At 47.9% G+C, this 13,258-nt stretch overlaps 5 protein-coding genes across 12 annotated transcripts in view; 2 read left to right on the top strand and 3 right to left on the bottom strand.

Moving 5' to 3' along the window:
- LOC119393777 (39S ribosomal protein L40, mitochondrial) overlaps positions 1 to 13,258 on the bottom strand; it is a 149,324-nt gene that overhangs the window by 1,717 nt on the left and 134,349 nt on the right. The window contains exons 1-3 of one of the 4 annotated variants that reach the window (XM_037660929.2): positions 9,820 to 9,984; positions 9,676 to 9,753; positions 9,445 to 9,615 (exon numbers count right to left, since the gene is read on the bottom strand). The exons of 2 other annotated variants lie outside the window; for them this stretch is intronic. In XM_037660929.2, coding sequence (XP_037516857.1) covers positions 9,445 to 9,615; positions 9,676 to 9,753; positions 9,820 to 9,860 — 290 coding nt within the window. In that variant the 5' untranslated portion in view covers positions 9,861 to 9,984. Of the gene's footprint in view, positions 1 to 9,444; positions 9,616 to 9,675; positions 9,754 to 9,819; positions 9,985 to 13,258 lie in introns of those variants that run through there. One more of the 4 variants, XM_049416356.1, reaches the window with a different exon arrangement.
- Positions 1 to 13,258, top strand: part of LOC119393771 (zinc finger protein 595) — a 177,524-nt gene that overhangs the window by 35,377 nt on the left and 128,889 nt on the right. The gene's annotated exons all lie outside the window — the stretch shown is intronic.
- LOC125758740 (zinc finger BED domain-containing protein 5-like) overlaps positions 1 to 13,258 on the bottom strand; it is a 159,671-nt gene that overhangs the window by 42,219 nt on the left and 104,194 nt on the right. The gene's annotated exons all lie outside the window — the stretch shown is intronic.
- LOC119393770 (zinc finger protein 425) overlaps positions 1 to 13,258 on the bottom strand; it is a 169,642-nt gene that overhangs the window by 67,087 nt on the left and 89,297 nt on the right. The gene's annotated exons all lie outside the window — the stretch shown is intronic.
- LOC119393773 (palmitoyltransferase ZDHHC23) overlaps positions 1 to 13,258 on the top strand; it is a 155,746-nt gene that overhangs the window by 83,307 nt on the left and 59,181 nt on the right. The gene's annotated exons all lie outside the window — the stretch shown is intronic.

Below are 13,258 nucleotides of genomic sequence, written 5' to 3'. Positions count from 1 at the left end.
AAGCAAAAAGACATTACCAAAATAAAAAGCAATAAAAAAAGCATTTATAAACTTCATTTTCAGATAATAAAACCAAACCTTGAGGTTCTGCTAGGGTCGAACTAACGGAAGCTGACTGTACAAGTTTTGCATCCTGAAATCTAGAGCGCAGGCCAATTGTAGCTCCCCGTGTTGTAGGTTCCTCTCCACAATGGACCTTTTTCACGGGCACTTTCTGCGCATGCGCACCAGAAATACTTCGACGGCGCCACCCCCGAAACATTTTTGGTGGCGCACGGCCTCCGAAACCTGCCGGCGCGCAGTCTCTGAGGCCATGGGAGCAAGGAACGCACAAGCTCCCACGCTGTCGCGTCGACCGGAAAGCCACCGTATTTGCTTTTGGCTCTCGTCGATAGGGGCGCTCTACCTATCGTGAAAAGGTCCATTACAGCCAATGAGTGTGACAGTGCCCATGGCTACTATGTTAGGTACTGCATGTTGCCAATAAAAAGTGGTCACAGTGCAGAAAAATTGCCGCTGAAGAGGTTAAAGGTATAAGGGTTGGTCCCATACACGGTGGACACTTCCCTGCGACCTTCAATGGCATGCATAGCATGAAAACTGAAGAAAGGCTGAGAGTGCTTTAAAAGAGGCTATTGTAGCTAGAGAAGTGATTCAAGTTCCGTAAAAACTTTGATGTCCGCAGAAAACCACAGGTGGGTATGCACCACAGGAATTGGGCAAGCCCCACTATAGACCCACTGCCGAGTACAGCATGTGCGGGCGTTAAACAAAAACTCTGCTCGGCAAAGTGTAGCACAGGAAACACGTGAAAGAGAGAGAGAAAGAAAGACGAGAGAGAAAGTAATAGAAAGAAAGAGAAAAATAAAGAGAAATAAAGACAGAAAAACGGAGAAAGATAAAGAACGAAACAGATACGCAAAATGGAGAGAAAGAAACAGAAAGCAAGACCGAAAGTGAAAGAAAGAAAGAAACAGACACGAAAAACTGAGAGCTAGACAGGAAGAGAAATAAAGAGAGAGAAAGAAATCGAAGAAGGAAATAAAGACAAAGAGTGAGTGAGAAAGAAAAAAAAAGAGAAGGCCACCGAGCTCTGCCCTTCCTTCAGGCATGGCACCTCTTTCTGTCCAGCCCCGCCCTGGAAGACCAGCTGCGGTTCCTTACCAGGGGCCAGGTGGCGAGAGACTCGTATGGATTCCCGTGAAGGGGGGACCACTTCCTTCTGGCGTAGGCGCCGAAAAGCTCATTAATAGTTTTTCATTCATTCATTCTAGTACGAAGTTATAAGTGATTTGCGGCTTTGAGTGCACTAAAAAAAGAAAGAAAGGAAGGCTTGTAAAATAAGGTTTTATGTAAGAGTAGGTTTTTTTTTTTTTTTTTTTGTCTGCACAGTGCTGCCACATGCGCTGTCGGATGTTACGCTTTCCCGGATCTTACGTTCACTATTGAGGTTACTCAAAATATTTTAATGAGGTTCTAGAGTATTGGCCTCGAGGCCCACCACTGGAAACGCCGGCGCCACCGTCGGCGTGACGTGCTTGGCAGGATCACGTGGTCTCAGCGGCCGCGTCGGGTGCTTGTGGAGCGCTGCCGCGTGCTTTGAAAACGAGTTTCAAGTACCACATGCGCTGCGGTCTGTTCAAATACGGAAGTTTTCTCGCATTTTCTGCTCAATTGAAACCATTTTATGAAGTGGCTGCCTCCGAAGGCGAGAACATAGGGCTCTACCGCTCGGTGCCGCAGTGCCGGGCTTTCGCAACGAAGCCCAGTGTCAGCCTGCACCGGTAACCGCGGGACAAGAAACTGCGTGAAGCATGGGTTGTAAAGCTAAGAACCGGCAAGTAGCCATCGGCTACGAGTCTTGTGTGCAACAAGCACTTCCGCAAAGAAGACTTTCGTTACTGCGTCGGGCCTGCGATGTTCGGTGAGCAGCAGACAGTGCGCACTGTGACGATGGCTCACGCGCGCTTCCCGCCGGAAAATGATGCCTATCTGCCACAGGATGGAAAAGGCGCTACCTTTTACCACGTGCGATACCATCTCAGAACCCTCCCGTGCGACCTCTTGATCGTCGGCCCCGTGCTCAGCGTCCACAAAATCGGCTGCAGATGCGCAAGTCATATGTTTAGATACGTTGAATTAAAAAACTCACAGGGTCCCTTATGCATTCGCCAAAGATGACTAGAAGGCGAAAGCCATCATCTTCTTCTTGTCAGTCGATGTATTGATTCTCCCGCGCCCCCCTCCAAAAGCGTTCTGCACCGAACGCGGTTTTGCACGGCCTCCGTGACCGATCACGGAGGCAATGCAAAGCAACCATGACGTTGAATACGTCATCATGTGCCGTCACGTTATGTAACGTCATAATGACGCTACATATTTTGGCGATCTGTGACGTCATGATGACATCATATGATAACGCCATCACCGATCACAGAGGCAATGCAAAGGGACCATGTCGTGTGAATACGTCTGTGACAGGTTCGTTTAATAAAGCAACTAGAATGAGTTGTGCAATACTATTCTCGAATAAGAGACGGAGGTGAGCGTTTGATTTTCTGACAAACGAAACTATATTTTCACACACAAAAAAAAATAAACGAAAGGGCAATACTAGAATGAACAAAAGGTAAACTAAGAAGCGTCAGACTGACCACAACTACATAGAGTTCTCCTTAAACAAGGGAATCTTATCATAAGCCTCAAATCGTGCGAGTCCACACGCTAACATCGTCAGGAGAGTCCTGATGTGGAAACAGAGCGGTACGGCTCACCAACGGGTTGACCACACCAACAGTAAAGTAGGAGGACGTGGTGGTGGAAGTATCCAAGCTCGGGCCCTCAACCCGACGACTCACTTCCGCTCCCGGTAAATGCCGTCATCGACGGTGCTGTCTCCCGCCCGAGAACCACAACCCCGCCAACCCGGGGCCTCAGCAAAAGCCACGCCGGTAGAATGGTCGCCAGGTCCGCGTGCAGGCCTGCGCCGGCTAGGTGGACGCCTTCAGAGCCCGGGTACAAGCGCCCGACAAGCTCGCAGTCCGCACAGCTCTTCTTCTTCCTCCTTTTCGGCGCAGTGGCTCTTGGCGATTTTCTTATTTTGCGTTTTTTTTCCCCATGTTCCGATGTTCGGCGCGCTCGCGCAAGTAGCACGTTGTACGTCGTCCTCGTCGTTTTTGCTGCTCCAACCATCGGAAGCACCACACTCGCGCACTTCACTCATAACAACGTCATCATGTAACATCACACGTTATGTCACGTCATGGTGATGTCATAATGAAGTTGCAAATTTATGAGGTCTGTGACGTCATGATGACGTCATATGTTGACCTCATCACGTGACGATTACTTTTTGCGTCACTCGTCTTGGCGCCGCGATGGTCAATCTTCCCGTTTGGAGAGGCATCTGGCTTTCGCCTTCATAAGCTGCGCGACGTTTGCTTGTGGACGTACATAGCGAGAGAGCCAAATGCTGCGGCTGTGTCATGCATTTATGTTGGCAATAACATTTTTTCAGTCAAGCTTGCGTTCCCCTGACGCAAACACTATGTCCCACATTTATTTGCGTCAATCTCAAACTGACGTTGGGCCTCTCCAACCCCATGTATTTTAGTAAAACTTGTTGTTAGACTAGTTGGTGCATGTTACAAGAAAATTCGACGACGCAAACCACCGAGAAAAGAAGGCGAAAGGAAAGAGCGTTCGGACGCTCTTTCCTTTCGCCTTCTTTTCTCGGTGGTTTGCGTCGTCAAATTTTCTTGGCCCATGAATTTTCTTGGAGCCTCATTTATTTACGTGGGAAAGATGCCACCCTGTTGGCGTTAAACACGACACTGCTGCCAAAATTGCTGGGGTACTCGTCAAATATTTACTATCTTGTTTTGCGGCTGCTGGTTGCTGCAATAACTTCTATTTTATTCACCGCTATTTCAAGTTCGCGTGGGTCCTAGTTCACAGCCGCCGTTTGCAGAACAAGTCCGGCGAACATTACTGTATTTTCTTTCTTTTCCTTGGCGTCGCATGCTACTACCATGCTCTGTCTCGTAGACTATACTTCTCCTTCCACCAGCAATCTGGAAGTGGTGAAGCTTTGGTCTATGAATTTGTTGATCACAGAGAGCGGCAAGTTCACTGGAATGCAAATGGAACGATAATTAAGGAGCATTAAAAAAAGGCGTCGCATTTGCTCACGTTTTGTGTGAGCACCAAACGAAACGAATGCACTGAATAAAGAAACAGAAGCAGCGGCATTTGCCCGCTGAGAAGGCCGATCAATACGCAGTGCGAGACAGCTTGTCAAATGACATTGAAACGTACACGAATTGAGACCGAAAAAAAAAAAAAACTGAATCGTCGGGACGGCACATCACAAAGTTGCCATGCGCACCGAAGCCGTAGTTGTAACGAAATTGCTTTTGAACTGCTCCGATAGCGTCCGCGCAACAGTAATTGTTTGTGTACTCATAAATTCTCATATTTTGCGGCCTAAAGTTCACAGCGCGGTGCCAAAACGCGTTCGTAGCAAAAGCGAAACTGTCAGTACGAGCATACATGCAGACGCTCATACATGCAGAGGCACCGTCATTCGTCGCGAACTCGTGCGATCGCTGGCTTGAGGCTCCTTCTGATATGCTCCATTTGGTTATACGGGCAGTCTACTCTAACGAGATATTTCACATATTTTGCACTCAGCGAGTGACTACCTTTCACGCAGGAAGCCGGTTCGGGGGTCTCCAACGCGGTGACCGCGTGAAGCGGGTGCTCGGTTTTCTACAGAGAGACAGCGACTGTAGACTATCTTGTGCTTTCAGTTCGTCGAAAATGATTATTTTGACAGTAAAGAACACAGTTCCTTTCGAAAGCACCTGCAGAAATGTCCCGGAGGGCTTCCGCGAGGTGATTTTGTAGAGCGCCGACAGCAAAACCTATGGGGCGCGCGCCGGCGGCATCCTGCCTAGCACGCAATCGAGGCGCGTCCGATAGAGGGCGACTCCGTAATTCCTCGCCACCAATAGACCTTATGCAAAATCTGCTGCCATCTAGCGGCCGCCATGCGCGTTTCCGCCATGTTGAAGGCTAAGCGCGCTCCGCATGTGCACACACGGAGCGTACGTATCGACGTGTGGCGGCTGATAGGAACGGCAATGCCGACATATTTTCGTGTGCCGTGTTGCTGAGATTGAGGAAGATGGGATGCTGAAAAAAGGTTAGCAGGAAACTAGCCTCCATGTGTTACTACATTTCCTTACAGCCGACGAGAAGCGGCAGATCGTTCCGTTGCTCCGGCTGCTGCTTACGATTAACGCCGTGTTTACGTTCTCCGTTCTTAATAGATCTGGTATGTGACAGCATCGGCACTCATCAGAGAACACTATTTCGTGTCATGCCGGAACGAGACAGTTTTCGCGCCGTGTACTTGCAGGCACAGACAAACCGGCTTCGTGTACGAGCTCCAAAGCTGCATCGCGGCTACTCGCGCATGCCTGCGCTGCTGTTCACAGCATTACTTTGTTTATTTCATTTCGATAACAATTACATGTTAGACAGGTAGCTCGTGCACGTCATCGGTTCTCAGCGAACGAACCGATTGTGCAAAATCGTGTTGTTTGTAGTTTGTTTTCGATTGTGGAGTTTAACAAGGTAGCGTTTGGTAGGATGCTTTGCGCGCCATTGCCCCACTATGCGTACTTTTCAAGCATTTCATGTGCTATCACTGCCGAATTCAGAGGGCGGCCCAGATGGCCTGACTCCTCCCCCCCCCCCCTACTTTCCTTTTTTATTTATACCCCAAGAAGAGCACATATCAGGCTCTCCCAGGTGACGCTGATCCCCCTTCGGAAAAAAATCCTGTATCCACCCCTGTGTGCTATGAAATATTAACAGATGCTCTTGTGTGGGACTTTTTGTATGAAACTGGAAAAAAAAAGTGCTGTTCCAGCAGATGTGTTACATTCGACCGTGGGTGCGCTACCGTTAGTTACGCGCTGAGGTGGTTTCGCAAGAGTTCAGTAGGTGACGCGAAACTGCTTTGCTTCAAAGGGTTGGAATTGTAAGGCGCGAGTAGGCCCCGAAAGCGACGATGTGAACGAGAATATTCTTGGCGGATCGTGTTATTTACGAGGACATGTCGGAAGGCTGTTCAATAAAATACTAGCTAATCGGCGCCTAGTTCTTGGAGTAACTAACGCGTTTCATGTTCACTTTTCACGTGCGTGAGAAGCGGATCTTTCTTGCATTTTAATCGTGCGGTAGATCTATGCAAAACGTACATCAGTGACTACAGCAGCGAAATATTTCTTGTTTCAAAAATAGCAAACAGGGCAACGTTTTATTTAAAATAAGATGCACAATACATTAGATCGACGTGGCTTTCCCTTATGAAATACGCTTTGATATGGGTCAACAGCACTTACTGTCATCTCTGTGCCCAGCCGCGTCGCGCGCTACTGCCTCCTCCCAACAATGCTACACTACACGCATGATATTCCGATAGCTAACAACGCTTCAGTCGGTACACTAAAAACAGACAAAATTTATAACCAAGCGCAAAGCTTCATTCTCAACGACGACAGGCTTACATGTGACTCGGTGACAAACGTGTACCTTCTTCTCGTTGCGAGGCGGTTCTTCACACGTAATAATTGCTAACGTAAAAACTAGGAAATGCCGGTAACGTGTACAGGTTCGTCTGACGTTTTTATGCCCCGACTGCCGACTATCAACGCAGATACAAGCAAGAAGTTATAGCAGCGATAGCAATACGATTCGGACACAAGCCTACAACATGGCGCCGAATCGATAGCTTCGTCAAACCTCCGACAGATGGCAGCAATTTTGCATAAGGTCTAAAGTCCCTGAAACTTCGTAAAGTAGCGACATACGTGCATGAAAGCGCGCCTCCTCTCTTTTCTCCCTCCTCTGCCCTCTCCGAGGCTGACGCCGCGTCGGCATTGGCCAACTGCAGTCACGTGGGACCGCTCGGAGCGTTCGTTTGTTTACAGTCGCTCGCGACTGCCATCTTCGCTCTCGAAGCGCGGGTTCGCTGGTTCTCCGCGCATGTGTTTTATGGATACGCGCTTTCCATTCCGCGTGCGTTGTGCTCCGAGATACCTTGCACACAAGACCGACGTCACGGTTGGTTGCCATGGGCTTCTGCTGCGCTTTCGGATGCCGAAACAAATCAAGTGAAGGCAAAAAGCTGTTTATGATACCGTCCGGGAAGCGCAACGAGTTGCGAAGGAAGGCTTGGTTACACCGAATCGGAAGATAGAACTTTCGGCCGACGTTTTCGACGCGACTATGCGATGTAAGTTGCTATCCTCTCACTATAAGTACTCGTCGAGGTTCGACGAGTAAATAACGTGCCCAAATAACTGAGACACGTCTCAGTTATTTGGGCAGTACGTCGCTTTTCCTGACACGTTTTATTGCTGCTTCTGTGGGGTCTGTACTAAGTGTTTTTTTTTTCGAAAATGTGATTGCGAAACTTCAGAGATTCGGCGCAGTTCTTTTGAAGAAACACAGTTACCGTGTGAAAGCTCACATTAGGTGTGGTACTCTCTGTTTTCGTTGCGTGCTCGTTTTTTTCTGTTTTTTTTCCCCGAAGCAAATAGCTTTCTCTGGCTCTTTGACGCCGACAGATCCGCCAGTGGACTTGCGATAAAAGGTAGGTAGGCGAAGCGTGCGTGTCCAACCGAGTCGCAGGGTGCATTCATCGTTTAGCAACCTCACGTACACGTGTTATTTAGCGCGAAGGTTTACGTGCGTTTCGTGTGGAGGTTTATATCCGCGAGTGGCTTTCCGCCGCGGTGGAGCAGAGGTTGCGGTGCTCGGCTACTGACCCGAAGGTCGCGGTCGACCTCGGCGGTCACATTTCGACAGAGGCGAATAGCTTGAAGCCAGTGTGCCGTGCGATTTCAGTGTTCGTTAAAGAACATCAGATGGTCAAAATTTCCAGAGCCCTCCACTACGGCGTCTCTCATAATCATATCGTGGTAGTGGGACGTAAAACCCCAAATGATATTAATATCCGCGAGTTGAGCTCTCGCGAAGGAAACGTTACGGTGGCAGGCTAGTTTATTCGTTCGCTTGCTCGTTCATTGAGCAGCGAGTATAGTTCGTATGTCAAGTACGTCTACGAGGCACACTTGCGCACTATGGTTGGTGCGTCTAATCTCTTAACGAATCAACCAACGCTGTCTAAATGTATCGACTGGAAATGATGTACGCCTTCTGGCGCATTCTTCTTTCAATGAAGCTCCGAGCTGCTGCTTGCACTGACAGTCATTTTCTAAATAAATAATAGTCGCCACTCTTAACACAGCCAACACCCATTGCCCATGTGTTTCTTCCACTCTAAAAACTGTCCGCACCTTTTGTGAAGTCTTCTTGCCCCTCACCAATAACCGTCCTCTGGCTAGTTTGCGCTTCCTTTCTTGAAAACTCGGCGCTCGGCACTTTCCTATCAAGGATGCTTTTTATTAACACGCACGTCATTCGTGACCTGAAAGTAGGGCGCGCCCGGCGATAATGCAAGGAAAGGCGCGCGAGATTGATAGTTATTGTTTCGGGACAGAAATACGCCCCACAGCACGCCCTTTTTGTGAGGTTGCTAAACAGTTAACAGAAAATAGCGAGCGCAGAGATTTGGTGAAAAAGAAACAAACAAGTGAGCCAGATGCTGGATATTATTTTGTAGGAAAGAGACGCCTCAAATACGCCCTTTTGTATTGCAATGTACAGTGCTACATGATAGAGGCACGTATAGCGGCGTTAACTATATTTACCCAACCGATACTTCGGAACGGCTACCTCTAGTGCGTACTGGCAGCCTCAGTGCGTCATTGGTATGCGCGGCGAATTCGCCTCGCGAGGACGACGTGTACAACGTATAGGTTTCAGAAGGCTTCATGTAGAGCGGGACATTAACGTTCAACATCACACATGTCCTTTACAAACGTGTCCTAACATCTCCTAAACGACATAAAATTAAAAAAAAAAGATACAAAGATCTAGACGGCTAGTGGGAATGCTTAAAGCGCGCCGCCTGGCAAGCGCGCGCTCCCTTTGCGAAGCGTCGTCTGCTATGCAAGAGCAAGGTAGGTGGCGCCATGCTCGAAAAGAGAGTGAGAAGGAGAGGAGAACGAGGAGGAACGCGAGCGGAGGAGGAAAGTGTCGCTACTTTACGAAGTTTCAGGGACTTTAATAAGGTCTATACGTTAGAAACTTACGGAAGCAACGTGATAACCTAAGTCACCGTCACAACAAGTACGTCAAATAAGCGAAACGTGGCATGACAGCCTACAGCGTTGAGGTATCGCGGTAACGAAACTTCACAGATCGCTGTAGCTTGATTTAATCAAATAAGCCACAACGCTTGCCGCATGAGGAATGCATCAACACGGCTAAAGCAACTGTGGATGCATGCAACTGTTCAACACTCACCCTAGCTCTTTTTGCAGTTTCGGGGCTACCTCCTGCTCTTCGATGGGTTTGTACTTTTTGGCATGCTTCTTGAGCTGGCGTATACCCTTTTCAATCCTTCGTTTCTTCCGTTCTTCCCTCATGCGCAGAATGGCCGGGTCCAGTCGCTTCTTCTTTTTAAGCGGCTCCGCGCTGCGATAATTCGTTCGCATTAAGAGCTGCGGCTTCGCTCTATGCAGCATCGCGACTTACCCAAGCTGGGCCGTGGTGTGCAAATTCCTCAACGCAACGGCACCAGGCTGCAGAAATCGCTGTGGGATCGCCGCTAACCTGGGAAAAGAGAGGAACGAGGACTTCGAAAATGTCCTTCACGTCGTGTACACATTGCTCTCGTACCTCAAATTTGACAGTCTTGCGGTCAAGGCGAAAATGTGCATCTTGGCTCAGATGGAGAAGACAAACCACTATGAATATTTTACGTTACACTGTTCTGTGTTGCGGCTTGTGAACTTTGTCAACTAGCGGTCCTCAAAGAGCACGCACGATGCGCCCACACTGGCCCCACAAGACCGCACGCACGCGCAACATGCGCGTTATGGTTATGCTGTAGACGCTTCCGAGATCGGTATCCGTCAATACATCTCATTTGTCTACGGATTCACACCATTATTTGTTTACCGTTTTATAATATGTTTATGGTTAACATAATTTTGTACGAAGCGGTGCATTTCTGAGCCTATTTATGTTTTGTTTTATGCGAATTATTCAAATCCAAATTTCAGAGGCCATATAGCCGGAAACACGTCACGACTTGATAAACCGCTTATTGGTTCCGTCAGCAATATCCGGTCATCCTGTCTAATCCCGTGGGCCAATGCGTGGCAGCATCCGATCCGATTCCGACGTTCTTATCGCTTCTTCATTCTAAAATGGCGTCGGCAGGCGATGGAAGTGCGACCGTGAAGAGGAAAATTGGCGAGCTCAAAGTTGTCCAGCTAAGAGCCGAACTCGAAGGACGCGAGTTGGACAAGAGCGGCAGTAAAACTGCCCTGGTTGAGCGCCTTTCAAAGGTAACCACTTATGCGCTTCCTCAAAGCGGACTGCTTCCTGGTTGGCACTAGGCCTACATCGCTTCGCTTCCTGCGCGGCCGTCTCAAGTGCGTGTTTGGGTGCTGTACGCGACATTTACCAGCACGCGCATTATATATAAGTGCGTTTTTGCTCAGAGGGAGGGACAATTAGCATTCGGCTGTGCTGGTTTGAAGTTACGGTTCTAACTGCAGTCTGTAAGCAATTGATTTATTGCCGAGTTTTTTTTTTTTTTTTTTTTCGTGTGCGAGCGGCTGCAGCTGCTGGATTGCTTTCCACGCACGCACAATGGCATTTTCATGACTTTTGCTTTCGTTGGAATTGGGAGCGCGCGTACGAACAGATGGGAAAGAAGATGCCACGTCTTCTCGTTGGCGCCTGCAAGGAATACATGCGCAGAAGTTCGGCTAAGGGCGAGGCACTAGTTCCACGAGCGTTACTTTGTAGATTTCGTGCTCCGAGAAACGAATTCTTTGAACATGGCTTTTCTTAGACTTTCGTAGACTCGAAAAAAATAAACGGCATGTGGAATTCCTGGACGCAATTTCGCGATTAATTTGTGCGGACATCGCGAGTTCTTTTGCTGTTCTATATTATGGTGGTAATCGTAATGCCTTTATTTTATTTATATATATTTTTGTAATGTTACTTGTGGATGAGCGATGGTGAATGTACCGCTGTGGCATTGGATATTGAATTTATTTTGAATTTATTGACATAAAACAATTTACAGAAATGTATTATTGTAGAAACGCATCTGAATGTCTAGCCTAATGCTAATTGGGATGCATTGAAATGTAATTATGAGATAGTATGTCACATTCAAACAAAAATATTTTACAAACATTATAACACTTTAAAAACTGCATAACATAACATGTACAGAGCATAGCAATTGATGACTTGTTTGGAGAAAAAAACTACAAAAATATGCAAGATAGAGTTTTTAAAGAGCATATCAAATAGCAAACCAATAAGTATAGATACAAAAATAATTTACTGGCATTATAACACTTTGAAAACTATTTACAGCAAGCACTTGTTCATTTGAACTCAGTTAATTCGAACTGACGCCCAATCCCTTCACAGCCCTGTGTATTTCTATTGGGGAAAACTCCCCATAATTCCAAAGCGTCAGTATCCCCAATAGTTAATTCGAACTGGGAGGTCCTGGTTTTCATTGCTCCTCACAGAGGTCGACCCAGAGTGATCACAATGTGTTCCAGAAACTAACCAAACCGAATTTACTAGAGATGCAAAACAATGAAGCAGCAGCATTTCTCAGCAGATGAGAATTCGAACGCTGCATTGGAGATCTTAGGCAAGCTGGAAATGATGCTCATGGAGTTGCGACAGAAGAAACACAAATGAAATTACTGACTTTTAATTTTAATTGCATTAACTCCGCCATGTAAATAAACGTGTTTTGGAGAATAAACAGCGTCATATATTTAACATTAAGGCTCGCTGCTCACATGAATGCCCTTCAACCGTGCTGTGCCAGCTTACGGCGAACGGTCATCGCACCGGATACGCATGTGGGCTTCCATACCGTAGTATGACAATGTGGAGTTGTGGACCATGTCCCAACAGCAGTGCAGGGGACACGAGACAACGAATGAAATGTCATTTAAGGGTTTAAGGCCGGCTCGGCCCCTTGTTAGAGCAGTCGCCGTAGGAGACTGTAGTAAGGGCAGGCTACGTACAGTGGCACCCTTGACTTGCTGTAAACTGCCACCACTGTTGCAAACTTGCGATGTCGCAAGCGTAGCCTATCGTAAGGCAAGCTGCAAAGCTGATGATCCAAAGTAGCCGACGGACTTTTGCTTAGAACACTGGTCTCAAACACGCAGCCTGCGGACTTTTAGCTAATGGCCCCCCATAGCCTGATGCGAGGTCAACAGGCTATTAGGTTAACTGACTCTTAGGAAGTACCTACTGGTGCGAACAACTGTTCTCCTTGCCAAAGCAAGTTCGTTTGAGGGTGAACAGCTGCGATCGACCATGAGGATCGCCTCCACAAAAGAAATTAAAGGGGTACTGACACAAAATTTCGCGGCCGAGATAGCCTGCTGGATCGATTCCCGTGTACGTGCGTGTACCATCTGCAAAATATCGACAGCGAATAAAGCTTGGAAGGTATTTTATATGAATTTTGAAGTTCGCGAGCGCGATCCAGCATTATAGGCCGCACCTAGTGCATTGACACCCTCGGAGGTGACCCCCCTACTTCCCCTACGTAACCGTTGCAGCCGGTACAAGTTACGATGACGTCGTAGCCGCCATTTCTGTTTTGACGCGCTTCCCGACGAATCGCTCCTCGCCAGCGGGTCAAACCTGAAGTGATTCGCCACGTCGAAAATTCCTTCGATCCCCGCCGCAAGAAAATCGTCGCCATCAGACGACGATGAGCCCGACGACGACAGACCGCGCGGAAATGCGTCACTCTTCTATGTGCTCACGTGACCGAGCGTTTCACTCGCTAGGTGGTGATAGTTGCACCCGGTGGCTTGTCGTTTTTGGAGCTCTGTCAAACCGAAACTGAGGCTGTGTCGGTAATGAGGAGCTTGTAATTAATTATCTGTCGCGCGCTGCAGCAAACGATGTGCTGTGTTATGACTAACAGGCCCCCAGAAACACATTGCAGCAAAAAAACGCAGGGCGAAAATGTTTGTGTCAGGACTCCTTTAATATGCGCATTTCTACTCTCGTCGCAGCTAAGCATTAGCGAGGAGTCAAGGCAACA

The sequence above is a fragment of the Rhipicephalus sanguineus genome, chromosome 5 (genome assembly GCF_013339695.2).
Source record: "Rhipicephalus sanguineus isolate Rsan-2018 chromosome 5, BIME_Rsan_1.4, whole genome shotgun sequence".
Lineage (NCBI taxonomy): Eukaryota > Metazoa > Arthropoda > Arachnida > Ixodida > Ixodidae > Rhipicephalus > Rhipicephalus sanguineus.
The sequence above is the reverse complement of the archived record's forward strand: the minus strand, read 5'-3'. Positions and strand labels throughout refer to the sequence as shown.